This window comes from Eschscholzia californica, unplaced genomic scaffold, assembly GCF_041429995.1.
Source record: "Eschscholzia californica isolate CP2 unplaced genomic scaffold, dmEscCali1.0.p SCAF_5, whole genome shotgun sequence".
NCBI classification, from domain to species: domain Eukaryota; kingdom Viridiplantae; phylum Streptophyta; class Magnoliopsida; order Ranunculales; family Papaveraceae; genus Eschscholzia; species Eschscholzia californica.
In genome coordinates, this window is record NW_028238472.1 from 31,361,488 (window position 1) to 31,389,030 (window position 27,543).

The following is a 27,543-nucleotide window of genomic DNA, read 5'->3' on the forward strand; positions in this document are numbered from 1 at the left end:
CTGTTTTTGGTCTTCTTTTACTTTCTTCTTCTTCTTTTACAATATAAACTATAATTATTACTTCTTTAATAGTACTTGTTTTGTTCATTATTACTTCATTAATACTTTGAGACTTTAACACTTGAAGTCTTTCATAGTAATATAGTATACAGAATCAGTAGTTCACTACTTCATTAACACTTTGGGACTTCATTAATACTTTAATAGTACTTGTTTTCTTCTTCTTCTTTTACATTATACACTATACTTAATTTCTTACTTCGTCTGAGGCGGTCGCTTAAGCACGCCTAAGCGCGCTAAGGCGAGGCGATTGGTCTGTCGCCTCGCCTCGCCTCACGCCCTAAACAACATAGTCCATAAGCCCTGCCTCTGCTCTTTTAGCTATGCCCGGTTGGCACCCTGATCTTCCTTTACAGGTTTGCACTAATAAGAGAATCATTCCCCTCTTTTTTTTTCATTCTCTTCCACAAAATTCTCTAATAATATGATCTAATTGATGAATTTGGGGTGTGGGGGTGATAGGAAATTGCGAGTTATGTAAATGGGGAAGTGAGATTATTGAAACATGATAACAGCATTGTAGCGGAAGATCATTTGGATAAACGGTGGGAACAAGTGACTGGAGAAGTAGTTGACGTTGTCATTTTCCTTAGCAAGCATACTGCCGTTTCTAATCGTCCTGCTCTCACGTTTCATCCCATTGGTATTTCTATTTCACCTCTACTATTGACTCCCCAATTTTAAAGAGAAATTAGATCATAGATATGAAACGAGGTCATAACTAGCTTCAAGGAACACAATTAATAAAAGGCATTTTAAATGTGTGGGTCTTGTTGTTCTATTAGGATTGAAGTGGCGTTTAATGTATGTCTCTTATAAGATTAAAGACCACCACTTGACCCCTGTGTTTTTGAACCACAGAAAGACAAATTAGGAATCAAATACAGTATTTAGTTTTAAGGCATGCGTAGTAACCTTCTAAGATCCCTTCTGGATTGTGAACTGGTATGTCTATGATTCACGAATCCATGAAAAACCTGGAGCAGCCATGATGATAACAAATATTTTTGTCTGTGAAAAATTCTGATTATTCATGTTCTTGTATTGGATCCTCTACAAATCTCGAAAAATTGATTTTCTCGTCCAAGCGGCCATTAGAAGTGTTTGGGTATCTCAGCACCTGGTTTTCGGTTCTTGTTGAGAGTCATTACTATCATTTTCTTACTGCACAAGTGCGTTCATTCACATATTCATGCACAAAAACATGAAATATGAACTGGAGTAGCTTTGAATGCATTTTTATTGATTGACTGTGAAGCAAAATCCACTTTTATTGATTGACTTTGTTGCTCTGACACTTGATTGTTATTGGTTTTATTCAAGCATGTTAACAGATCTGACTCCTTGCAGCTCTTGTTTAGAAGGTACATTTTTCATTTCGTGGAACTTTAATGGTTTGCTAATTCTACACTACTGATATTGTTAGATGTCCTTCACTCAACAAGTCTTTTCTTTGTAAAGCAATTTAAAGGTTTTCCGTTAATCGGGATTAGAGTTCGAAGGTGCAAACTCAAAAACGTGAATCCAGAACATGTTATGTATTTCGTCCCTTTTATGAATTGTCTTTTATATTGTTTCATCTTAGTACATACCAACCTTATGCATGTTATGAGCTGATGTAAGGTTAGACTGTAGAAGTTAAAGTCGAAATGAAAACCTTTGTTCTTGATCAGGGATTTGCTGAATTATGAATTATGACTAGCCAGAATGACAACTGGTTGGACTATGGATGACTTATTCAGGTAAATTTAAAATAGTTTGTATATCTTGGATACTCATCTTTCTTCTCTAATTCTCCATAATTTTTTCAAATTTGGGTCATTAACTTGATACTTTTTGGTAACAATTCGTAGGCATTAGGCATGCCGACCCACTGATAGGTTACATATATATTTTGGAGAATCTCAAAAAATTCAAATGTAAGAATCTCAAATGTCTAATTCTATTGAACCAAATGTAGAATAAAACACTAACTAAATATCATTTTTTCGGAGAATCTCATACAAGATTTTGACTTCTGTTTCTTCATATTTGTAGCTGGAAGAGAATGTAGAGCATATCACTTACCTTATCATATCTGCGAGTGCTTGTAGTAAAAAGGTGAAGGTTGTTATGCACATCTGCATCTCTCTCTCTCTCTTTGTCTGTTATTGGTGTTTGATATAACATGTTCTTGATGAACATTTAACTTACATGGGTATAAAACTGTAAATACATATTACGCAGGATATGAGTGCCGAGGTGTTTGATTCCTCTATAGTGAGCTGTGGCACTTCAGAGGACATAGCAATTCTCTATCGTCATTGTTGTGTGTATTCATGTATCCTTTCTTCTATTTTATTTGTTCTTTTATATCTTATGTCAGTTGATATTTACGATTGTTAATCTAATAAGGCATTCTAAAAATGTTAATGAAGTGAAGTCGTAAGTAAACTTCAAGGAAGGAATTTAAGAAAGACATTTACATGTGTGGGTCTTGTTGTTCAATTAATAGATTGGCCCTTTAAATGTACGAGTCCTATAAAATTAAAGACCACCATTGGACCCTTGAACATGGGGAATCTTAATCGAAATTGTCAATAGATCAATGGTAGAAGAAAACGACCTGAACTCGTACAATTGGACTTCTAGAAGTTGCATGCTTTTATTCGCAATCTTGAATCTTAAGTTAAGCAGAATCGACGACATTGGCCAGGAAGAATGAGGTTGCCGTCTTTTGCAAGTATTATTGAGCTCTTTTCTTTCTTTTTGAAACTTAGAATGAATATATTAAAGGAAAAAACTATGTACAAATGTGGTGGGGGTAGCTGGGAACACGTCTCACGACATCCAAGCCTCCCAATTAACAACTACATCCAGGAAATTACATCTTTATATTTATCTAGTTTCCTAACCCAAGAGAATAGTGTTCCTTTAATATCTTCTACGTCCACATTGCTGGTGAGATTCTTTTCCTTAAAGATTTTGTTGTTCCTGTCTTCCCATATGTTCCAAAAACTAGCTGCTAAAAACTAGCTTCCACACCTCTTTCCTCTTCTTCCTTTGCACAGGCCATCCCATTGGGTGAGCATATGATTCGCTGTGTTGGGGCAGCACCACTGAATGGATAAGGATTTGGAGAAGAATTTCCAAATGCTTGAAACCACTCTACAATGAAGGAAGAGATGGTCAAGCGTTTCCTCCTCCTCCTTGCACAAAATGCATCTATTGGGGATTTGAAAGCCTCTTCTCTCGTGGGCATCCACAGTCGGTATTTCCCGAGCATGACCCAAACGAAAAAATCAGCTCTCGGGGGCAGAGCTTTAGCCCAAACAGTTCTTGAGACACAAGTCTCAAGAATTATACCATCTTGATCCAGCCTCTTATAGCAGTTGGAATCTGTCAGAGGCTCCTTTTCCTCTAAAGCCCATTCTTTTGTGTCCACATCTTCAGAAATCCTCACTCCTTGGAGGACTTGCAGTAGTTGAACATACTGCTGCATCTTCCTATCATTCAGATTTCTTCTGAGGGTGATTTCCCACACTTGGAGCTCAGAGTTGAAGGCCTCAGCCTCTTTGATGTGCTTGTGGGTGACATTCGTATTATTGAGCTCTTTCATGACCTTACGACTTCAAAGCTAATTTGTTTAGAGAGAAAAAAAGATTTACCGATGGATTTTTCTTTCTCAAGGGTAATATTGTGTTTTTGAGTTAATTAGACGATTTTTATGCAAATGTGTTATTAATTTCCTCCTTAATTTGAATGTCCCTCATGATGATGGTTAAATTTGGTTTGTCAACAACGCTAACACTGTCAATTTTGTTAACCCACTAGTAGGATTTTCGGTTAACCCATTATAATCAAGCAACCATGTTGGACGGATAGAAGGGATTGTTCTGCCTACGTTATCGTTTTGTGTTAGAGCAGTATATGAATCAATTAACATTGAGCTGGGAGAGAAGGTACTTCTTTTTATCATCAATCTGTTTGTTTAGTTGCCTTATTTTTTTAGTATCCGTTTTTCTGGAAATCTCCAGTTGGAATGCATTATGTTGTCTACCTTACGAGAAAAGTAGTTAATTTCCAGAATCTTTTGCTTCGAGGAGGTACTGTTCAAGCAAAATGGGAACTGGAGTAATTATCTCTAAGGGTCATTTGGTTGATCACTTGGAAGTGTGGATTATGTCATTCTGTCATATAGTTCAGCTGAGAGTTTTTGAATCTGTAGTTTATTTTAAATGTGTAAAACTCTAATTAGTTATCTGTTATTTGGAGAATCTAGAACAAAATTTTGACTTGCTCTTGTGTAGATTTCTTTCTCTTCTTATTTTGTAGCTGGAAGAGAATGTAGATTATATCACTTGTCAACTCTGCGAGTGCTTTTAGTAAAAACGCGAAGGTTGTTATGCACATGGGCATTTATCTCTCTCTGTTTTTGATAAATCCATACATGTATATAAAACTTTAAATACATGTTTTGCAGGATAGGAATGCCGAGGTGGTAGATACCTCTACAGTAAGCTGATGGCATTAGAGGGATGTGTATTGTAGAAAACTATGAAGGATAAGGGAATTCTCTGTTGTGTGTATTAAAATCTCCTTTCTTTTATTTCATTTGCTCTTTTATATCGTATCTCAGCTGTACTACTATCGTTAGTTGCCAAAATTTTAATCCTTTAGCTACTTTAAGTTTTAACCATGCAGTAAATACTTTGTTCATGATAGGAAATTGCATATGGCAGGATAATGCAGATTTTATCACCAATAGAGCAAGGGGATAGATCACAGGTACAAAACAAAGTCATACGTAGCTTCAAGGAACACAACTAATAAACGGTGTTTTTAGTGTTTGGGTCTTGTTGTTCAATTAGGATTGTACTGGCATTTTAAATGTGTGTTATAAGATTAAAGACCACCACTGGACCCCTGTGTTGCTGAACCAGTAATGGTTCTTACCGATATGTGAACACAGAACCATTACTGGTTTCTTACTGCACACGTGCATCATTCACATATTCATGCACAAAAACATGTAAATTAGACTGACGTAGCTTTGGATCCACTTTTATGTTGCTTTTACATCCACTTGATTGTTAACAGATCTGACACCTTGCAGCTCCTGTTGAGAAGGTACACTTTTCATTTCGTCGAAAATTGTATGGTTTGCTAATTCTACACTACTCATATTATTAGATGTCCTTTACTCATATAGTATTTCTTTGTAAAGAAATTCAAAGGTTTTTTTGTTAGAAGGAAATAGAGTTTGAAGGTGCAAGCTCGAAAATGTGAATTCAGACCATGTTATTGTGGTTTATGCTGTTATATGCTTAAATAATCAGTTTGAGCAACATGACTTATATATAAATATATATATATATATATATATATATATCATATCTTTACAGGGTAAGATCGCATCCAAAGAGCTTTGGTTTAACCTGATTTTCGCTAATTCTGTTATACTACTATTATGTCAGATTAATAATCATGGTTTGGTTTCCCTTGTTGTTATTGGGACCAGACATATGCTCAATATATTTGGGTTTTCAACTAAAGGAACTCAGGTATGTTTGAAACAATGCATATTTTCCTTTCATACTTCCAACTGTAAAGTTTGCTTGAGGCTTTGAGCCTATGCAGTCCGACTCGGCCGAGTCAACCGAGTGACTCGGGACTCGGCTCAGACTCGGCAGTACCCCGAGCCGAGTTCCCGAGTCTAGGGTTAGCCCGAGTGACTCGGGCTGACTCGGTCAGACTCGGCAGACTCGACAGAGATTATCTTTCTTTTATTATTGAAGTCTGATTTGTACGACTTTGGATGTTTTTTTTATATGATATTCCTAGTTATTATCTAATTAGAAAGAATATTTAAGAAGTTAAAAGTCTATTAATTATTTATGGAAACTTGTTTAACATCTTTTGGAATACCAAAAGATTGTATAGAAAGTTAGAAACTAGAAATAAAAGTCTACTAATAGAGTTAGGAACTTAGAGTCTGATTTGTACGACTATGGATGTTTTTTCTTATATAATATTCTTAGTTATTATCTAATTAGAAAGAATATTTAAGAAGATAAAAGTCTATTAATTATTTATGGAACCTTGTTTAACATCTTTTGGAATACCAAAAGATTGTATAGAAAGTTAGAAACTAGAAATAAAAGTCTATTAATAGAGTTAGGAACCTAGAGTCTATTTTTAAGTTTGAACTTGATTAGATTAAGTATTATCATGTTACTGTTTTATATACATATACTACTAACAATTTCATAATGACTTAGAGTGACTCGGCTGACTCGGACCTTGACTCGGACTCGGCCCTTGGCCGAGCCGAGTCCGAGTCCGACTCGTACTACTTAGCTTTGAGCATCTTGGAAACCCTTAATTTATTTTTTTCTATGATTTGTCATTGTTAGTTGTTAAAATGCATTTTATGTGTTGATGAAGTTCATACTTTTCATGTATTATATTGGGGTTTTAAAGAAGGAAAAAGAAAATGTAATGACTTTGTTTACATAATATTTTTATGGTCAATGATAGTCTTTTTGTTGGTGTCATGGACACTGTTTTTAACTTTCTTGATACTGCAGGTGGAACTTTTGGAAGTGCTAAGTAACCTTCTCAAGTAGTAAGGACTTGTTGGTGTGGCTTTACCAAGTTAAGGGCATACTACGCAATTTCAGATAAGGTAAAGGAGGAGAACCTTTATGTATCACGATTATGTTGTATTTGCTTCCAAATTTTCTAGAAGCTATATTTCTGACATTTCCGAGAACTGAATCTGGCATGTGATAAGGTTTCTTTTATGGTGGTCACAAGTATTTCATCCATTTTATGAATTATCTTTAATATCTTCTTCATCTTAGTACATATCAACCTTATGCATGTTGTGAGCTGATGTAAGTTTAAACTGTAGAAGGTAAAATCGAAGAAAAGATAACCTCTGCTCGTGATAAGGGATTTGCTGAATTATGACTTACCAGAACACTTGTATAGTCTTACTCAGGTAAATCTAATATAGTTTGGAACTATGGATGACTTGCCACTTGAGCTAAAGTGGTATAGATGCCTTATTTTTGTAGGTTTCCGGCTTCAAAACGACAACTGTTTGGAACTATGGATGACTTATTCAGGTAAATCTAATATAGTTTGTATATCTTGGGAATCTCATCTTTCTTCATTAAATCTCCCTAACTTTTCCAAATTTGGGTCATTAACTTGATACTTTTGGTAACAATTCGTAGGCACTAGGCATGCAGACTCACTGATAGGCATGCAAAAGTGCTATACTACTGTTCTTAATTAGAAAGGAGGATCCAAAACAGTTGTTATCATTAACTTGATCCACATGATAATATTGTTGTTGACTTCATCCATTTAGCTCCAGCCAAGAATTGATTTTGGAACTGCAATGCATGAAAGTCAGTTTGCACTTATCAAGTTAGTTCGAAGTTGAAGCTCTCATACTTGGGTTCAAACTTAGACTTACTCTGTTTTGAGTGCTGCAACTATGTCCGGAATTAGCATTTAATTAGTACACACTCGTCCAGTAATTTCCTTGTTGGTCTTTGAGAATTTTTTTACGCTCCCTTAGTTTCTTTTAATCTTCCTGAAGTTCTTCACTTCTTTCTTTTCCTGTTTTATTTTATCCAGATAAAAGTGTTGGTGAATCTAGCAACATATATAATGATCATTCTTCGTGGTTGATAGAGAAGAATGGCAGCAACAACCACAAAAGGTGTATCGGAGGCGTCAAAAGAAAGATTCTAAGGCCCAAATTCTGATTTGGCATGTCTTAGATGAAGGGCCCACTTGGAATCTTGAATAATGTGGGCCTAATCCAAAATGGTTCCACCTTGTTTAATGTTTTAATGCCTTTTAGTGTCTCTTTAATGTCTTTAATGTCTTATAGTGTCTCTTTAATGTCTTAAATGTCCTTTATAATGTCTTTTAGTGCTCTAGGAGTTTAGAAGTTCAATAGTCTACAAGTAAAGATGACAAAGGTGGGTTTTAGGCCTATATAAGGCATGTAATTCTGCTGTTTGGGACAGACAGAGAGTATTCCAGCAGCTAGTTAAGCTTTATGTGTTTGTGTGATGCAAATACCCCAAAGGTGTGATGCCTAAGGGCTCTAGGAGTGATTCCTAGTTTGTACTGGTGTGATACTAGTGCGTTCTTTCTTATATCTATAATATAATCAAGTTATTTTCTTCCTTATTTCCAACTTCCCATTTCTGTCCTACATCATTTTGGTTTCAGAGCCAGGTTACGTATGGCAACTAGATCTGGAAGAAATTTGCGAGGAAGAATAACTGATGACCAGCGTGACGAAATCCTTTCAGAATTGTAGATACTCTCAATGATATTGAAATCAGACTAGGAGAGATGGAAATTCGAACACGCCATCCAGGTAATAATTCTGAAGTTGCGGGACAAGATGACCAAGTTGGTAATGATGAGGAGGAAAATCAAGACGATCAACCCCAAAACAGTCCCCAAAGACGTAGGACTCGTGTTTTTGAACCACTAAGAAACATGAGGGTACCAGAACATGATGCAGCTGGTGATATTACAAAGAAAGTAAGGATTGAAGTACCAGATTTTGAAGGTAAGGTTGATCCAACTCTATTTTCAGATTGGCTTACATCAATCGAAGAGTACTTCGATTGGTTTGATATGACTGATGAGCGACGAGTTAGATTTGCTAAGATGAAACTGGTGGGCCTAGAAAAAGTGTGGTGGAATGGTGTTGAAGGAGATATCAGACGAAAGGGACTGCCATCAATTGACACATGGCAAGAAATGAAGATTAAACTACGAGAGAAATACATGCCAGCAAACTATCATGACAAATTGTGTGATCAACTTATTAACTTAAAGCAAGGCAGCATGTCAGTGATACAATACATGCAGAAATTTGATGAGCTTAAAACTAGGAGTGAAGTGGTGGAAGATCCTCGACACGCCCTTGCTCGATTTAAAGCAGGCCTAAGAGCTGATATAAGAAGGGAATTACTTCGACATCCAATCTACAATCTGGAACATGCTTTCCAACTTGCGTTGAACATGCTTTCCAACTTGCGTTAGGGGTTCTTCTGCAAGAGATAACGCCAACGGCAAACCCTTTTCAACAAATAAGTGCTTCAAATGTGGGGAGACTGGTCATTTGGCATACCAATGCCCTAAGAAGAACTTACATATTGGTATAGAAGACGAAACGGAGGCCGGTCTACAAGGAGATGAGGAGAATCAAAATTTGTTTGATTACGGGACATATAACCCCGATGACTTAGAAGAAGATGAAGAAGATACGTCTCATTTATCTGTTGTTAGGCGCATCCTAACATCTCCAAAAGTTGAGAAAAAAGATTGGCGACGTACTTCAATCTTCCAAATGTTGGTTCGTTGTGGTGACCAAGCTAAAAAGCTTATTATCGATGGTGGGAGCTGCATGAATGTTGTTTCAGCAACCACAGTTGAACACCTTAAGCTTGCTGCCCAACCGCACCCACATCCTTATAAAGTGGCATGGATAGACAATACCTCAATTCCGGTAAGTCATCGCTGCCTCGTTTCACTTTCTTGTGGTACTTATAGTGATTCGATTTGGTGTGATGTGATTCCTATGAAAGTTGCCCACATAATTCTTGGGCGCCCATGGCTTTATGATCGTGATGTACACCATCACGGGAAGGAGAACACATACAGCTTCACATTCAACAACAAAAACATTGTGTTGAAGCCTATGAGTACAGCTGAAATTGAAAAATACAAGGAAAAGAAGCCCAAAACTGTTGTTGCAAGCAATAAAAAGTCACTTCACATGATTACCAGGAAGGAATTTGAATTAGACAGCAAAGAATCGGGATTTGTGTATATTGTAGTGCAGAAAGAAGTTGATAAAACTGCTGCTGTCCATGCCCCTTCGATTCCCTCGGAAGTGTCGAAGTTATTGGCTGATTTTTCTGATGTGGCACCTGATGAACTACCTGATGAACTGCCTCCTATGCGTACTATTCAACATGCAATAGACCTGGTTCCGGGATCACAACTACCTAATCTTCCAGCTTATCGCATGAATCCAAGTGAGCATACTGAGTTACAACGGCAGGTTAAAGAATTGTTAACCAAGGGTTTTATCCGTGAAAGTTTAAGCCCTTGTGCTGTCCCCGCGTTGCTCACACCAAAGAAAGACGGTACTTGGCGTATGTGTGTTGATAGTCGTGCTATCAATAAGATTACCATCAAGTATCGTTTCCCAATACCTAGACTTGATGATCTATTAGACATGATGGCTGGTTCTCTAATATTTTCGAAGATAGATCTCAAAAGTGGCTACCATCAAATACGCATCAGGCCAGGGGATGAATGGAAGACTGCATTTAAGACGAGGGATGGTCTATATGAATGGCTAGTCATGCCTTTTGCTTGTCTAACGCCCCTAGCACATTCATGCGCTTCATGACTCAGGTATTACAATCCTTTATTGGTCAATTTTTGGTTGTTTACTTTGACGATATCCTTATATACAGCAAAACAAAAGAGGAGCACCTTGTCCATTTGCAACGAGTTATGAGGCTTTTACGCCAAGAGAAGCTTTATGTTAACTTGAAGAAGTGTTCCTTCATGAGCACACATGTTGTTTTCCTAGGCTTTGTTGTTTCAGCGAAAGGTGTACAAGTCGATCCGGATAAGGTAAAAGCTATCACAAATTGGCCAACTCAAAGTACGGTACATGATGTACGAAGCTTTCATGGTTTGGCCACATTCTATAGGCGTTTTATCAAGAATTTTAGTACTGTCATGGCAACTATAACTAATTGCTTGAAGAACGGGCAATTTGTATGGACGAAGGCAGCATCAATAGCTTTTGACGAGATAAAGAAAAGGATGACGGAAGCTCCTGTTTTGCACCTTCCTGACTTCTCAAAGGTGTTTGAAGTGACATGTGATGCATCACATGTGGGAATTGGAGGTGTTTTAAGTCAAGAAGGACATCCAGTCGCATTTTTCAGCGAAAAACTGAATGAGGCAAAGCAAAAGTATTCCACGTATGACAAGGAATTTTATGCTGTTGTTCAAGCCCTTCGTTATTGGCGGACTTATCTTATTTTTCAAGAGTTTGTGCTATTCTCTGACCATGAGGCTCTCAAATACATAAACTCTCAAAAGAATTTAAATCGTCGTCATGGTAAGTGGGTTTCTTTCTTACAAGAATATGCTTTTGTTATCAAGCACAAGGCAGGTACTGAAAACAAGGTTGCTGATGCTTTAAGTCGAGTAGTTCATATCCTCTCTTCCATGCAAGTCCAAGTTGTCGGTTTTGATTTACTAAAAAAGGACTACCCCTCTTGTAAAGATTTCAGCATCATCTATGATGATTTGTTGGCTGGACAGCAAGGAGTACATACTGAATTTTCTATACACGATGGCTACTTGTTCAAGGGGACTCAACTTTGTTTACCCGACACGTCTCTTAGAGAGCAAGTAATATGGGAATTACATGCAGGAGGAGCAGCAGGTCACTTTGGAAGAGATAAGACTATTGTGATGGTTGAAGATCGATTTTATTGGCCAGGCTTGAAAAGAGATGTTGCCAAAGTCGTTTCTCGTTGTCGAACTTGTCAAACAGCAAAAGGAAGGCGAAAAAATACCGGCTTATATATGCCATTACCTGTCCCTCATGAACCATGGCAAGACCTAAGCATGGACTTTATCCTTGGGTTACCAAAAACCCTAAGAGGCCACGATTCCATATATGTGGTTGTGGACTGATTTTCGAATATGACACATTTTATTCCATGTACAAAGACTGCTGATGCTGTCTCTATTGCTAAGCTCTTCTTTAAAGAAGTGGTTCGACTTCACGGGTTGCCTACAACCATTGTCTCGGATCGTGATGTGAAGTTTATGAGTTATTTTTGGCGTACTCTATGGAAAATGCTGAATACAAAGCTGAAGTTTTCTTCTTCTTTTCACCCACAGACGGATGGTCAAACAGAAGTTGTTAATCGAAGTTTGGGTGATTTACTTCGCTGCCTAGTCGGTGACCATGCTCCTAGCTGGGATCTGGTCATTCCTATGGTTGAATTTGCTTATAATAGTTCAGTGAACAGATCTACTGGTCGCAGCCCCTTTGAAATAGTAACTGGTATACTTCCAAAGAAGCCTATTGATTTGGTTCCTTTACCAATTGAAGCACACCCTAGTGCTGAAGCAGACGCTTTTAGTAAGCACATTCGGGACATACATGATGAGGTAAGGCGAAAGATTGCAATCAGCAATCAAAATTATAATGCACATGCTGATTTGAGGAGGAAGTTTATCGAGTTTAACGAGGGAGACATGGTTATGGTACGAATCAGACCCGAAAGGTACCCAAAAGGTACTTTTAAGAAACTTCACTCTAGAAGTGCTGGTCCATATATGGTTCTTAAGAAGATCAGCTCTAATGCATATATTCTCGACTTACCCAAAGATATGGGCATAAGTAATGTGTTCAACATTGAGGTTCTTACTTTGTACCATGAACACGACAGTTATGTAGTTGACAAGGATCCTGTCATTCGCCTACCACCAGCCCCACATTCAAAAGAAGAAATTGAAGACGTTGTGGATCATCAAATTGTTTCTACTAGGGCAGGTGGTTATCAAAAGTATTTGATTAAATGGAGGGGACGTCCACTTTCGGATTGTACTTGGATTAGAGATGATGAGTTTCAAAGACTCGACCAAGACCTTTATGAGAAGTTTCATGCAATTAACTCGCCGGGGTCGAGTTTTCTCAAGCCAGGGAGAGTTGATAGAGAAGAATGGCAGCAACAACCACAAAAGGTGTATCGGAGGCGTCAAAAGAAAGATTCTAAGGCCCAAATTCTGATTTGGCATGTCTTAGATGAAGGGCCCACTTGGAATCTTGAATAATGTGGGCCTAATCCAAAATGGTTCCACCTTGTTTAATGTTTTAAAGCCTTTTAGTGTCTCTTTAATGTCTTTAATGTCTTATAGTGTCTCTTTAATGTCTTAAATGTCCTTTATAATGTCTTTTAGTGCTCTAGGAGTTTAGAAGTTCAATAGTCTACAAGTAAAGATGACAAAGGTGGGTTTTAGGCCTATATAAGGCATGTAATTCTGCTGTTTGGGACAGACAGAGAGTATTCCAGCAGCTAGTTAAGCTTTATGTGTTTGTGTGATGCAAATACCCCAAAGGTGTGATGCCTAAGGGCTCTAGGAGTGATTCCTAGTTTGTACTGGTGTGATACTAGTGCGTTCTTTCTTATATCTATAATATAATCAAGTTATTTTCTTCCTTATTTCCAACTTCCCATTTCTGTCCTACATCAGTGGTCACTAGGTTTCTAGAGGTTTGTGGTATAACAATAGAGTTTTGTGAAAAATGAACTCACGAAGTCTGACGTCTACCACTACCATAGTCCATAAACCATCTTGACTTGTGACGTGTTGTTTTTTTTGGCCTTTGTTTGTGTTCGTGTTGGTGTTGTAGTTTGAATTCTTGACCTATGGTCAACTAATAAAAGCTATAGCTTTTAGGTACACTAGACTTCTAGGAGTTTCTGGTAGAATAAAGTTGTGAGAAATATTAACTCATGAAGTCTGACATCTCTCACTACTATAAATTGTCTTGATTTGTGAAGTTACTTTGGGTATTTGTTGTTTCTGTCGGCCTTTGTTTGTGTTGGTATTAGTTTGTAAGAGTTACTTTGTGTATTTGTTGTTTTTAAATCCGTTTCTATTTGTTTTAGGCTTTGAGCTTGTTTTTGTTTGTGTATTTGATTTTTGTGTTTGTGTATTTGAATTTTGTGTTTGTGTTTGTGTTTGTGTTTATGTTTGTGTTTGTCTTTGTCTCTGTGTTTGTCTCTGTCTCTGTCTCTGTCTTTGTGTTTGTGTTTGTGTTTGTGTTTGTGTTTGTGTTTGTGTTTGTGTTTGTGTTTCTGTTTCTGTTTGCGTTTGCGTTTGCGTTTGCGTTTGCGTTTGCGTTTGCGTTTGCGTTTGCGTTTGTCGTTGGGTTTTTGTTTGTGTTTGTGTTTGTGTTTGTGTTTGTGTTTGTGTTTGTGATTGTGTTTGCGTTTGCGTTTGCGTTTGCGTTTGTGTTTGTGTTTGTCGTTGTGTTTGTGTTTTGTTTTTTAGTTATTATTATTGTTGTCTCTGTGCATGTTCCTGCGAAACTAGTTGCGCTTGGTGTTTGTCTTTGTATAAGTGTTTTTTTTTGTGCTCGCATTCGGAGTTTCTTTTTGTGTTTATGTGTTCTTGTAATTGTTCCTGGATGCGGAGCGTGCATGTGTCTTATTGTACTGCTTGTCTGTGGATTTTCCTATGTTTGGTCCACTGTGACGGTCAAGAACTTGATTTTCTTGACGACACGACCATTACAAGTATTTGGGTGATTCTAGCACTTGATATTTGATTCTTGTTGAGAGTCTAAACTGTAATTTTCTTACTGGAGATTTGAAGTTATTAGTGACTGATAGCTTTGACATCCACTTGTTTTTTTCACCATGTTAACAGATCTGACTCCTTGCAGCTCTTCCGGAGAAGGTATGCTTAAATAATCATTGCACACTTATGAGTTTTTGTGGTATTATGTCAGAATAATAATCAAGGTCTGCTTCCTTAGTTGCTGATGGTACTAACATATGCTCAACACATTTGCAGGTTCAAACAAAATTTATTGTCTTTCTACATTTTCAATGGTAAGTGTTGTTTGAGCATCTTGAAAACCGTAAATTTGAATTTGTTTAAACTTTCTCATTGCTAGCTGAATGCGTTTTATGTATTAATGAAGATCCTATTTTTCATGTATTCATGAGATTTTGAAGTATGAAAAAGTACGAAATGGGATGATATTGTCAAGTTATTCAGTAGAAAGCTTCGTATTAACAGATTGAGACGTTGCGTCAAGAATAAAATGCTTCTTCGACCCTTTCAATGATTTCGAGTGTTTGAAGAGAATAACTGAATGTTTACATGGTAATAAATAGTTTTCTAATGCATGTTTTAGACTTTGTTTTCAACTTTCCTTAAACCGCAGGCTTAGTTCAATGATGTGCTGACCTTCTCAAGATTTTTAGGACTTACTGGTGTGGCTTCACAAGGGAAAGGGCGTACAACACAGTCTCATAGAAGGTTAAGGGCAGAGTCTGGCAGATCATCTTTTTGTATCATGGCGGTGTCGTTATACTTGCTTTGAGATATAGTGCTAGCTATAATTTTCTTCATTCCAAACACTTGCCTGCATCGAAGAAATTATTTTGGAACACAAATGCATGGAAGTCTGTTTGCTCTTGATGCTCATATACTTGAGTTTAGATCTATATATTTTTAGGTGTACTTTATGTTCGCGTTGCAACTATATTCCGAATTAGCATTTACTTACTATATCCAGGTAGAACTTTCTCAGTCCCTATTGCCCCTAGACAAAAACTTCGGTGAATCCAGCAGAAGATGTAATGAACGTTTGTTGCGGTCAGTATGCTGGGGATGAATTTTCACTACTCAATTTGTGTTGGATAAGCAATTTTTGAAATATTCTATTTATTTTTTTAAATTCGACGAACTAGTGCTCTAAAATGCAGGTGTATTTTTTCGACAGTCATATATGATAGGCCATTTTCTCAACCTTAACTGAAGTGTTTACGGAGCTTTTGATCGTTTCGAAGGGGTAATCTTCTTGATATGTATCTTGTGTTTAACTTCATTTATGTGGTCATATTGGTGCCCTCCATGAAGTGCTATGTGATTTATCCTTACGGTCTTCCATTTGTGCTACTTGCAGTTGGACAAATTATTTTAGTAGTTTATGCCGAGGGCCTAAACATCAAATCTTCAGTTTACTTTTCGAGTTCATCAATGGCGGAAAAATATGTTTCATGTTTTAGTTTATCACATAACATTTCATGTTCCTTGTTTTAGTCATTTCCCCAATATTTACCTCAAACCCTGATCGCCCATTCGATACCTTCTGATACTTGCCGTTAGATCTAAATTAGAGGCGGGCTTGCCTGCCTGGTCTATTCGGCTGGGCGAACGTATTCTCTTCTCAACTAAACTACCACCTAGACAATATTGCTCTGGTATCTTTCAACTCTAATTTATTCTTGTCATTTGTGAATAGGGTATCCCACTACAAGAGATAACTTAGGCGTACTCTGCAGATGCGCGTGTGGTTCTTCTGGTAGAAAAACGGCCAACACTAAGAAGGGGGAGCTAACAATAGCTTCACGTTGTGTTGGATGGAAGCACACCACCAAAAAGAGACATCTCTGTGTGAAAAGGGTTCGCTGAGGTTCAATTTTCTAGCATGTTTCAGCAAGCAAGGGATCAATGTGAAGCTGCAGAACTTGCACAGCTATTTGGAACGAAGTTAAAAGCAGTTATTTGGAACGCCTTATAATATTAGTGTCAAAGAAGTTGCACAGCTATTTGGAACGAAGTTATAAGCAGTTATTTGGAAGAAGGCCTTATAAGTATTAGTGTCAAAGAAGTTGCAGGTAGCATTTTGAAGGGGTATATGAAAAAAACACTTCTTTCATCAGTTGTTGCAATAAAAGATGCCCATATATTTTAACGTAAGCCTTTAATTTGAGTAGATTTAGAACTGATTATACCATGTCAAGGGAATAATAAGAAGGTTTATATTATTGATATTTTTTCCTTCATTTTTGGCAGGTATGTTGTCGATAAAACCTGCCTTAAAGGAAGCTAGGATAAATGCAGGCTCAAGAGATGAAGAAAACAACTCTTATAGGCCTGGTATTTGGGGGTGATCTTCGATCTTCGGTTATCAAGTGCATATTCATAATTCCATTTTCTTACAAACGTTTGCTGTATTGTCAATTACTCTTATAGCAGAGGAACAACTCTTATAGGCCTGGGATAAATGTAGGCCCAATAGCAGAAGGAACAACTCTTATGAGACTGGTATCTGGGGGTTAAATGTAGGCCCAACAGCAGATGGAACAACTCTTATAGGCCTGGGATAAATGTAGGCCCAATAGCAGAAGGAACTACTCGCGTGGAAATTTGTAGGCACTATGCATGCAGAGTGATAAGTTGCGTGCTGAAGTTACTCTTCTGAATGAGAAAGGAAGATTCACAATAGTCTTATCTTTGCTGACTTCATCCACTTACCTCCAGCCAAGAATTGATTTCGGGATATCTTCATTCTAAGGTTATCAAGTAAATATTGAAAATTCTCTTTTCTTTTTAAAGATTTGCTGAAATGTCAATAACTCTTATTGCCGAAGAAACAAATCTTATAGGCCTGGTATGGGGGGTTTCCTTCAATTTAAGGTTATCAAGGGTATATTCCAAATTCTATTTTCTTACAAACGTCATCTGAATTATCATTAACTTTTTCAGCTGAATGAAGATGAAGGGCATCAAGTCCCAGAAGAAGTCTCAGAGAAATGAGAGGATGATGGATCTCAGCGTTGTCAACTTGTCATAGATGGCGACATTGCAACTCCAGAAGATGCCCTGGGACAATTTCCGACTATTGAAATATTGGATGAACTTAACAAGTATCATTGCAGCAGGTTGGTTAGTTCGCTATTTTTCAACACAAACCTTGTTTATCAACTCGAGGATATTTGGTTGCTCTCTTCATTCTATTTTGAGTTGAATCAATCAAGTCAATTGTCTTAATATCTACGATAGATATTGAACCCTATTTTGGTTGCCCTCTTCATTCTATTTTGGTTAGGTTTATCATATTATAAAACCCATCTATATAATAGATATTGAACCCTAATGAACTTACAATTGACGTTATGGAGACTGTCGTGTCTAAAATGGCTAATTCTAAGCGATCCCCTGTACCCTTTTACTTTTGACTCTGCCTAATTGAAATTGGCAGGCTTCCCGAGTTAGCAATTCACGATAGAAAACACCTTAACTGAAAATGCTAATTGTCGTAAAGCAAATGTTTGGAGTTTCCCCCAAGGTAAAGGGCGAATGACACAACTCCAAAGAACGAGATTCAGTATGAAAAAGGTTGCCGCATATAAGTAAAACTTCGTCTAATAGTAATTCCCGTCGGAGTTGACGATATAATAATTAGGAGGCCATATTATGAAGCACTTAAGCTTGAAGGAATCATTTTTCATGATAATGGTTTGTAAAAGCAAAATATTGAGAAATGGTTTGCAGTTCATAGACCACAGTCTCTAACCTGAAACAACTACCGTAAATTAAATTTCAACACAAGTGCATTCTATTTAGATAATTAGACTTTAAAGAAGCAACAAGCAACTCAAAGTCTTTTTGCTACGCGTAGTATTGAAGGCTCCTAAGGTCCTTACGGTAGCGTAAAGCACTTTCATGTAATTCTGAGTACAACACTCGTATTCGTGCTTCTCCAGTTTCTTCGAGTTCATAATCTTTACTTTCTATTATTTCTTTAAAGTCTTTTAAACGTTGGAAGATCAATAATACAATTTGTCGTCCTGAAGTTCTGGACTTGACCCCATATATGAGCGGAACTAGTGATTTGTAAGTATCCAGGTGAACTATATACAGTATATATGCAGTGGTATCTCACCTGGATAAATGAATGTTGCATTTTCTGGACACTATGTTTGTTATGTTAAGAATAACCACCACGGTAGATGTTGAGGATGTGAAAGGAACAATATTCCTAAGGATTAAAAACATAGAGGCTTTTAGACTCGTTTCTTTTCATGATATAGTGGTGAACTTGGGAGGCTTAGACGATGTGAGGAGTCTGTTTTTCACATTATCCTCCTCCCTCTTCTTTCTTTTTTCTTTTCTTTCTGTGAATAGCTTCTTTTCGTTTTAACATATTCATTCAAATTTTGTTTAAAAAAAAGTCATTCATAAGTATTTTTATTTCAAGTCGAGTCATCTTTTACTTATCGTTTTCAGTCATAAATCTCTATTATAATTGGCTCATGTACATATTCTTTTCTTGGAGATACTATAGTCGGGAGTTGGGACTAGGGGTTACTAACTAGCCAGCTGCGTCGTAAAAACCCATGTTATAGTTCCTCGTGACTCTTAAATTAGTGCTAGCAAGTTTACCCGTATGCACTTCCATCTATATCTTTGAAAAAGCAATGTACTCGATAAATCACTGGGGTCAACAAAGATAAAGAAAGAAAACCTAATCAGGATCATGCTATAATTTTATGGCAGGGTAAATCCCTTCAAACCATTTACATGAATTAAGTATAGCTTGGCTTTCCTCAAATGCTCCTGATTCACGTGCATACTCTTTTTTGTAGGACAATTATCAAGTAACCTTTTTATAAGCGTAATCTTTTGGAAGAATGACCCATTTCTTTTCTTTCCCGTATAGTTGAAACCTTCTACGAGGAATTTCATTTTCTTTTGTTATTTGTTACTGTAAGATATTTTTGTTTGATTACTGGGTTTGATTTCGTTATGACCGTCTTGATATTTTTGATAAAAATTTCAACATTACGTTGGTAGGACGAGATTAAGTGTAGATTTTTAGCTGATGTTCATATTGCTAATTTTTTTGTTGTTGTTTGTTGGTCCATTATGACACTTAATAGATTTTTCAACCTCACAATGAGAGACATTTTTATGCCGTCTGGTGCTATTGCAAGTGGAAGTGTTGTTTCTTGTTTTCTCCCATCTCATCATTTTAGAGATTCCTATTTAAATTGTTGTAGTATGAAACTTATATATTTTGCTTTTTGTTCAACGAAGCCTTCAGCTGAGGCCTTTAAATGTCTCGTATTCTCACTGGTGTAAAGAAGCAGCAGTAGAACTACGTTATACCAACACCAGCGAGCAACTGAGAACTTGACTCAGATTTAACAGAGTTCAGGATCCCAGGTATGATTATGCTAACCTCGATTTCTTTTAGTAGCTTTATTAAGTTTCTGTTCTTACTGAACTGTTTCACCAAGTGAAGCGGGGCTTGTAAAATTTCCCGAGAAACAGGTTAGGTTGGGCTATACTTAATTGGGGCAAATTACTTGCACTGACTGCGACTGGAAGCACAATCTGTTCCTGCGTGGTACTTGTAAGTGATGACCACAATTACTCTTTAAATATCCAGTTTGATCAGGTACATGTCAGTGACTCATTTTCTTTTCTCCATTTGCTTTTTCTGATTACAAATAGAAGAGAGCCTCAACAGTACGGTATCCTCTAAAGTGTGTAATTCTCGTGTTCTGTGTTAATTCCTTTTCGTGACAGATACTCCGAAGGGCATTATTATTGATAACAGGATTGGGAACTGAGAGTGTGAATGTGAAGGCATTGTATTGACTGGCTTAACTCAAACTCGACATGAAGAAACTCTTGAGATTATCGTGGTAGCAGACATACATTGTTAACCAATAAATACAGACAACATGCTGGAAAAACGTGTAGTAAAAAATGCAAGTAAAATGTCCTGGTAACAGACATACATTTTTAACCAATAAATACTGAAAACATGCTGGAAAAATGTGAATTAAAAAACGCAAGTAAAATGTCTGATGGGTTGTAGGCCAATTCTAAGGGATGCTCATACCTCAATACACTCCCACTTTAGGCTCTGCCTAATTGAAGTTTGTAGGCTTCCTGATTAACAACCCATGATACTAAACACTTCATGTGAGGATTTCCTTGAAAAAAACGCTCATTGTAGTAAAGCACAGGTTTGAAGTTTCACTCTGGGTTATATGACACAACTCCAGATAATGAGATTTGGTAGGAAAACAGTTGACGTATAAATAAGTAAAACTTAGTTTAGTATCCTTTGGGCTAGACTGAATAATAATTAGGATGTCGTATTGTATAACCCAAAAGTTGAAAAATGAAATACCTTTCAAAGAGCACAATCTCTAACGAGAAAAAACTACACCAAAATTAAATTTCAGTGTTTTCCATTTAGATAGTTACCTAAACAAGTGCTCTATTAGATTTAAATGAAGCAACAAACAACTCAAACCCCTTCTTTCACTACAAATAGTTCGAAAATAGTCATGTTTTTTGCACTAAGACAGAGTCGGTCGTACATTTATGAGTGACATCTTTTCTGGCCTTATGGTGCTATTGCCGGTCGAACTGTTGTTTCTTGTTTCCCATCTCATAATCTTTTAGAGCTTCATGCTTAAATAGTTGTGGATACTGGACACAAAACATTGATCTTTTGGTTTTTGTTAAACCGAGCCTTCAGCAGAGGCCTTCTAATATGACCTGAATTTCTTTCTTTGTTTGTTTTCCTTTTTTCATATCTGACAAAAACTTCGGTGTAGCCAGCAGAAGATGATGTAATGAACATTTGTTGTAGCAGTATGCTGGGGATGAATTTTCTGTACTAAATTTGTGTTGGATAAGCTAGTTCCCTGAGCTATTTTTGATGTTTTCCTTTATTTTTGGCAGGTATGCTAGCGAGAAAACACACCTTAAAGGATGCTCAGACAAATGCAGGCCCAAGGGCAGAAGAAAACAACTCTTATAGCCTGGTATTTGGGGGTTATCTTCGATCTATGGTTATCAGGTGTATATTCATAATTCCATTTTCTTACAAACGTTTGCTGAATTGTCAATTACTCTTATAGCAGAAGAAATGACTCTTATAGGCCTGGGATAAATAGAGGCCCAATATCAAAAGGAACAACTCTTATGGGCCTGATATTTGGGGGTTATCTTCGATCTAAGGTTATCAAGTGTATATTCAAAATTCTATTTTCTTACAAATGCTTGCTGAATTGTCCAAATTTTTTTTAAATGAATGCAAATAAAGTGCAACTCGAGAAGATGCCCTTGGGCATTGCAACTTGAGAAAGATGACAATTTACAACTACTAAAATCTTGGATGGACTGAACAAGTATCATCGCAGCAGGTTGGTTAGTTCGCTATTTTTTTACACTAATCTTGTTTGTGAATTTAAGCTTTTCCTCCTTTCGGATGGCATTTACACATGAATCCCAAAAATTCACAAAAGAAAGAATTAACAAGTGTTGTCAACTCGAGGAGATTTGGTTTTCCAAAATTTCGTCCTTCGGTCTATTTTAAGTCGAATCATATTATCAAACTTTTTAGCTCTGCAAAGAGCATTTCATGCTCTATAAATACCAATTGCCATATTTTTATCGGAGAATCTCAAACAAAATTTAAATGTGAGCTCTCTAATATGTAATTTTATTGGACCAAAAAAAGGCAATTGTAGAATTAACTCAAACAAAATTTTGACTTCTTTTTCTTCATATTCGTAGCTACAAGAGAATGTAGAGCATCTCACTTACCTTATCAAATCTGTGAGTGCTTGTAGTAAAAAGGTAAGGTTGTTATGCACACCATTTTTCTTTTCGCTCTCTCTCTCCTCTCCTTGTTCTTGTTGTTTATATTACATGTTCTTAATGAACATTTAACTTACATGTGTATAAAACTATAAATACATGTTATGCAGGATATGAGTGCCGAGGTGGTCGAGATCTCTATAATGAGCTGATGGCACTTCAGAGGATATAGCAATTATCTGTCGCCATTGTTGTGTGTATTCATGTATCCTTTCTTCTATTTCAGTTGTTCTTTTATATCTTATCTCAGTTGATAACTATGATTATTAATCTAATAAGACATTCTAAAAATGTTTATGAAGCGAAGTCGTAAGTAAGCTTCAAGGAAGGAAATTAAGATTTAAATGTATGAGTCTGATAAAATTAAAGACCACCATTGGACCCCTATCTTTTTGAACCGTTAATGGTTTTTATCCATATCGGTGATCACATAAAGACAATATTTGCCAAGTAACCGTCTGGGATCCCTTCTTGATTGTGAACTGGTATGTAGATGAGTCAAGTATCCATGTTTTTGTCCATGTAAAGACCTGTGGACACGACAGAAGAAAGCGGGAAAAAAATATGCTCGAAGCTATTCTATTGACCTTTCAGATATAGATCCCAACTCAAGTTGGGTCCATGAGTTTGTATGTGTTTGTGCTTGTGGATGTTCTTGTTTCTGGTTTTTGTGGTTGTGTTTGTTTTATGTACTTATGTTTGTTCTTCGGGTTCATAAGTGATCGTTTGTGCGTAAGTGTTCCTGTTCATGTATGTCTTTAATTCGTGGTTTTGTTTGTGTTCGTTTAACTTTTCATTCCTGGGTTTATGTTTGTGGTTTTGTTGGCATTTGTTTTTGTATGTGGTTGTTTTTGAGGTCGCGAGTGTGGTTATTTTGGTGTTTGTGCTAGTGTGATTTTTGTGTTCGTTGTCTGTGCTCGTTTAAATGTTTGGTTGCTTGTGCATATTTATTTGTGTTTCTATTCATGTTTGTGTTTGATTGGAGGTTTGGGTTGAGTTAGAGTCAGAGTCTTGTGCTTGCATTTGTTTTTCTGTATTTGCGTGTTTGTTTGTGTTCATATAACTGTTCAGTTTTATGGTATGTAATTTTGTTTCTCTTGCCAATTGTTTTTGTATGTGTTTGTGGTTATGTTTGGTGTTTGTGATTGTATTTGGTGATTGTGTTTGTGGTTGTGTTTGGTTTTTTTCATTGAGTTTGTTTTTGTGTTTGTATTTGTGTTTGTTTGTGCGTCAATATTTTCGTTCATGTTCCTTTTTGTGTTTGATTTGTGGTTTTGTTTGACTCAGTGTTGGAGTTGGTGCCCGTGTTTATTTATTGTGCTCGTATAAATGTTCGTATTTTTGTTTCTATTTGCCTTCATTATTTTGTGTGTTGGAGTGGTGGTAGTGTTTGACGCTCGTTGGAGTTTATCTGTGTCCACATGTTCTTGTACGTATTCAAGGGTGGATCCATATTCGTTTCGTGTACACATTCCATTAATATTCGTTCCAGAATTTGATACTACCTCACTGACAACCATATTTAACTCCGCCTATCCAAGTTTTGTACTTGATGAACCTGGAATAGGAGGGAATGTTTTTAAGAAAAATGTCCCGTCAGAGTTTAGATAATGAGTTCACGAAGGAGTTTCACTAGTCAAATTCGGGTCTTTTCATGCACTTCAAGATTCTGGCACTGTTGGAGGTTACCTAATTGGAGGAGATTTAATTTCCAGATCTTGTTGTTTCGCGTATGGAGATGTTGTCCTATGCCCACAGACCAAATGAATTATCAGGATTTCAGGTATAGAATCAAATCCAGTGATGATTTTTGTTTCTTGCTTCTTTCCTTTTATCCTCGAAGAGGATTTCATCTACGTGGTTGCTTTGCAAATGGATGCTGCTACAAATGTGGAAGCTCTGTTGAGCCTGCTTTCAATGGTAAGGGAAACTGTGTAGATATCACATTTCAGTCCCTGAAAAATGCAGTTTGGTGTTCCTTATTGTCCGTCTAGTCTTCTGAGTTTAAAGTTTCTTCTAAAATTCTAAGCAGTTCTCTTAGTTTGCAGGTTTTACCGAACTCTTGGGGTGGAGTGGTGGATGGAAATCAAGCTACCCTTGCAAGAGTTTCAGTTTCTCAAACCATCTGATGTGAATCAGCTCTAATGGAATTGATATTTCTAATGATTGTACAAGCAAGCAAATTTACTTGGAATTCTGATGAAATTTCTTAACTATTTAGACTACTCTATCGTGAGACACGCCAAATTAGATACATTTTAGTAGCCTTAGCTTGACACAACTACTAGATTTTCAACCTAAAACTTCAACGACGTCCCTACCGCTATTAGATAGCAGTAGTGTCCTTGCTTTTGCCACTAAAGCCCGGCCCGGCCAATGGATACGTTGCTTTTGTTCTGGGCAGAAATGTTTCATGACCCATCCAAAGAACCTCGACACTTGTTAAGCTTGAGCTCGAAGTTATAGCTCAGTCTCCGAATGCTCTCCCAAGCATGTGGGATCCAACCTTCAATAATGTATTATATATTTGCCCATTATTTTGTTTTTTAGGGATACATACACAGTTGACAATGTTGTAATCAAAGTTCGTCAGAGTTCCGAGATTTTAGAGTTCACCATGAAATTAGCAACAAACAAGCCATTTCACCTACTTTTGATGGGAACACCTCCTTATTATGTCGGCATTGGGCTGGTGTTCACTATTAACTTTTTTAAGTACGTTGGAGAAAAAATCTCATCTTCAATTACCATTAGCTATTTTAAGTACTTTTTTGTCTAACTAATTATGTGTTTCTTAACGGGATTCTTTGTATGATAAAACACACTAGCTAAATTCTTAGCTAATTGATCATTATATGTAATGGCACATTCAGAAGATGGACAGCTTGTACTGATATCTCAGGTTTTTCATTCGCTTCTGGTGTCATTTTTTCTTTATTCAATGTTATCTTGATTGAGTCACAGTGCTTGATCTTGTAAAATGGTTGTGGAAATTACGTGCAGGTGCTTGCAGCTAACATAAATGTTGTTACAAAGACATTGTTAACACTCGTACGAGGAAATAAACAAATAAGACAATTCTTAACTTGTTTGTTGAGTGTTTGTATCTCTTAGGAACATCTGAGTTTTAGTCTTTTAGTTTTCTTTGTTTCTTCAACTACTTGCCCATTAATGGATCAACCATATTTCCTCTAACTGTTTGACTTTCTCTACCATGGATTGATGGTGGCCGAGCTCTGCTCCGACGTCGGAATGAACAGTGATTTGGTGGATGAAGATAGTGCACTTGTCACTAGCAAAGCTACTACTTTCATGAGGGGATACACGCGTGACACATGTGTACATCCGAGTCCGGTTGTTGGGATGTGCTACTTAGTGGGCCTTGTGATTGTTAGGTGGCCCAAAATCATCTTTCATAGTTGGACTTGTTTCTACCACCATTTGGGCCAGTCGTTTGATCCAGGGATAATACAACGGGTCTGGGTTCCTTCTATGTTTGGTAAGCCTTTTGACCTGGGTAAATGGTCAAGGTTAAGTTCTGAAACACAACTTGGACTATCATCTTTCTCGGACGTCACAATCTATATAGGTCCATCTTCGTACTTGTGTTGGTTCCGAGCCTCTCTCAACTTAGTTAGCCCTACAACGGTGGCCTCAATTATGACCACATTTCTCACCAGCTATGGTTCTGTACTTCACTCGTCATCCATTGCAGCTTCTCTGCATGATTTTGTTAGCTTTGTTGAGTTTTTCAACTCGTACTTAGTTGGCGACCCTATGTACCAGGTGTTTGATCGCGATCTATTCGGATTGGGGTGGGACATGACTTCTCTATCGAGAGAATACTGGGGGGCAATCCTGGAATCTATAGATTCCTCCTTTAAGAAATCGCGTGGCTTCTTTGAAGCTATGAATTACTTCTTCCATTTGGTTCTTCGAGTGTGGTGCGAGCTAAATCTGAGTTTGAAGTGGTGGTCATGGTTCGAGGGGGTCCCTATCTGTCTTTATACTTGGGAGAGGATTGAGCATCGTTGGCTAAAGTCCTGTAAGTTCGCCTTTGGAGTACTTTTCTTTTCCACTTACTATCGAGGAAAAGGATGTCAGCTTTCGAAGACACAGAATGAAGAAAATCGTTTCAATTATGAATGTTATCTTTCTCTCTTCATGTCTGTATTATCATTTTCAGTGTTGTAATGTTCATGTTTAATTAATAAGACAACGATACCACTTGCTTAAAAAAAAAAAAAAAAAAAACTTGTTTTATAATTATTTATGCGAACTGTGAGGCTTCTCTTATGCAAACTTGTTATGCAAATATGAGATGCTCATATCACAAAGCTGTGGCGATCCATCTTTCAAATCACGAAAGTGTGATAACTCATCGCCTCTTTCGGCATTCCTCGTACAAATGACTTGCCTCCGCACTTGCTGCATCACCTAATTCAGCTTCTAGCCAAGCCTGACTCAACCCACCACCACCACCAGCACCTACCCATCATCGTATGACATCTAGATTAAGAACTTATATTCTTCAACCCCGATTACATCCCAGAATGTCTCCTATTTGACAGTGTGTCACTCACTACCTCTCTAGCCCTTCCCACCTTATCATTATTAGATCAGTCCAAGTAACCCACCCTAAACAAGATATATAAGAGGAGTTTGAGGTTTTGGAGAAAAATAAGACTTGGTCATTTACGCCATGTTGTAGATATATGAATGTCTTGGTTGTAAATGGGTCTTCGAGATCAAATGCAGGCTAAACGTGAGTATTAAAGCTTATAAAACTATATATAATAGAAATATAAGATGGCCTCACCTCAAATAAAATAAATTTAGTCATCTTACATAAGTGGTTACAATTCATAATTACTAGTGTAATACAATTAGAAAGTATTTAGTTATATTTTGAAGTAAATAAGCGTAATTAGCAAATTTGAATTGATGAATAAAGCGAATTTGTTGAAACCGTCTATAAACCTGCGGGTTTAAGAATTACAATTCCACTCCCGCTTATCAATCTAGATGACTGGAAGACCCACCGGGCTTTGATTATTAATGGGCATTTTGCTCAAATACCCCGATTTGGGGGCCTTTGAACAATTTTGCCCCAACCCAAAGAAGCTTGCCAATTTTGTCACTTTTACCCCCAAATTAGAGATCAACCGAAATCCCCTTGCTTTTGCTTCTCTCTCTCTTGGT

General features: G+C 37.1%; 1 protein-coding gene across 1 annotated transcript; it reads left to right on the forward strand.

Annotated features, from left to right (window-relative positions):
* The first annotated feature begins 358 nt into the window (after positions 1-358).
* Positions 359-21,738, forward strand: LOC147538594 (D-aminoacyl-tRNA deacylase-like). The gene is made up of 25 exons (XM_086640539.1): positions 359-416; positions 523-703; positions 1,914-1,979; positions 2,098-2,166; positions 2,287-4,438; positions 4,523-4,827; positions 5,140-5,195; positions 5,517-5,603; positions 6,630-7,172; positions 14,566-14,595; positions 14,675-14,750; positions 14,877-15,027; positions 15,129-15,253; positions 15,443-15,522; positions 15,650-15,718; positions 15,833-16,130; positions 16,212-16,625; positions 16,726-16,809; positions 16,906-17,227; positions 17,419-17,594; positions 18,280-18,360; positions 19,753-19,881; positions 19,990-20,116; positions 20,248-20,366; positions 21,421-21,738. The coding sequence occupies exons 1-4, from the start codon at positions 384-386 to the stop codon at positions 2,151-2,153; spliced, it is 336 nt and encodes a 111-aa protein (XP_086496665.1). The 5' UTR covers positions 359-383; the 3' UTR covers positions 2,154-2,166; positions 2,287-4,438; positions 4,523-4,827; positions 5,140-5,195; positions 5,517-5,603; positions 6,630-7,172; positions 14,566-14,595; positions 14,675-14,750; positions 14,877-15,027; positions 15,129-15,253; positions 15,443-15,522; positions 15,650-15,718; positions 15,833-16,130; positions 16,212-16,625; positions 16,726-16,809; positions 16,906-17,227; positions 17,419-17,594; positions 18,280-18,360; positions 19,753-19,881; positions 19,990-20,116; positions 20,248-20,366; positions 21,421-21,738.
* The last annotated feature ends 5,805 nt before the right edge of the window (positions 21,739-27,543 follow it).

What these genes read in the sequence shown, in the direction of transcription:
- LOC147538594 (XM_086640539.1), top strand. Translation starts at nt 384, where the DNA reads ATGCCCGGTTGGCACCCTGATCTTCCTTTACAG. An exon ending in ACCCTGATCTTCCTTTACAG is followed by an intron (nt 417 to 522) that starts GTTTGCACTAAT and finishes TGGGGGTGATAG; the next exon opens with GAAATTGCGAGTTATGTAAA. An exon ending in TCTCACGTTTCATCCCATTG is followed by an intron (nt 704 to 1,913) that starts GTATTTCTATTT and finishes AACAATTCGTAG; the next exon opens with GCATTAGGCATGCCGACCCA.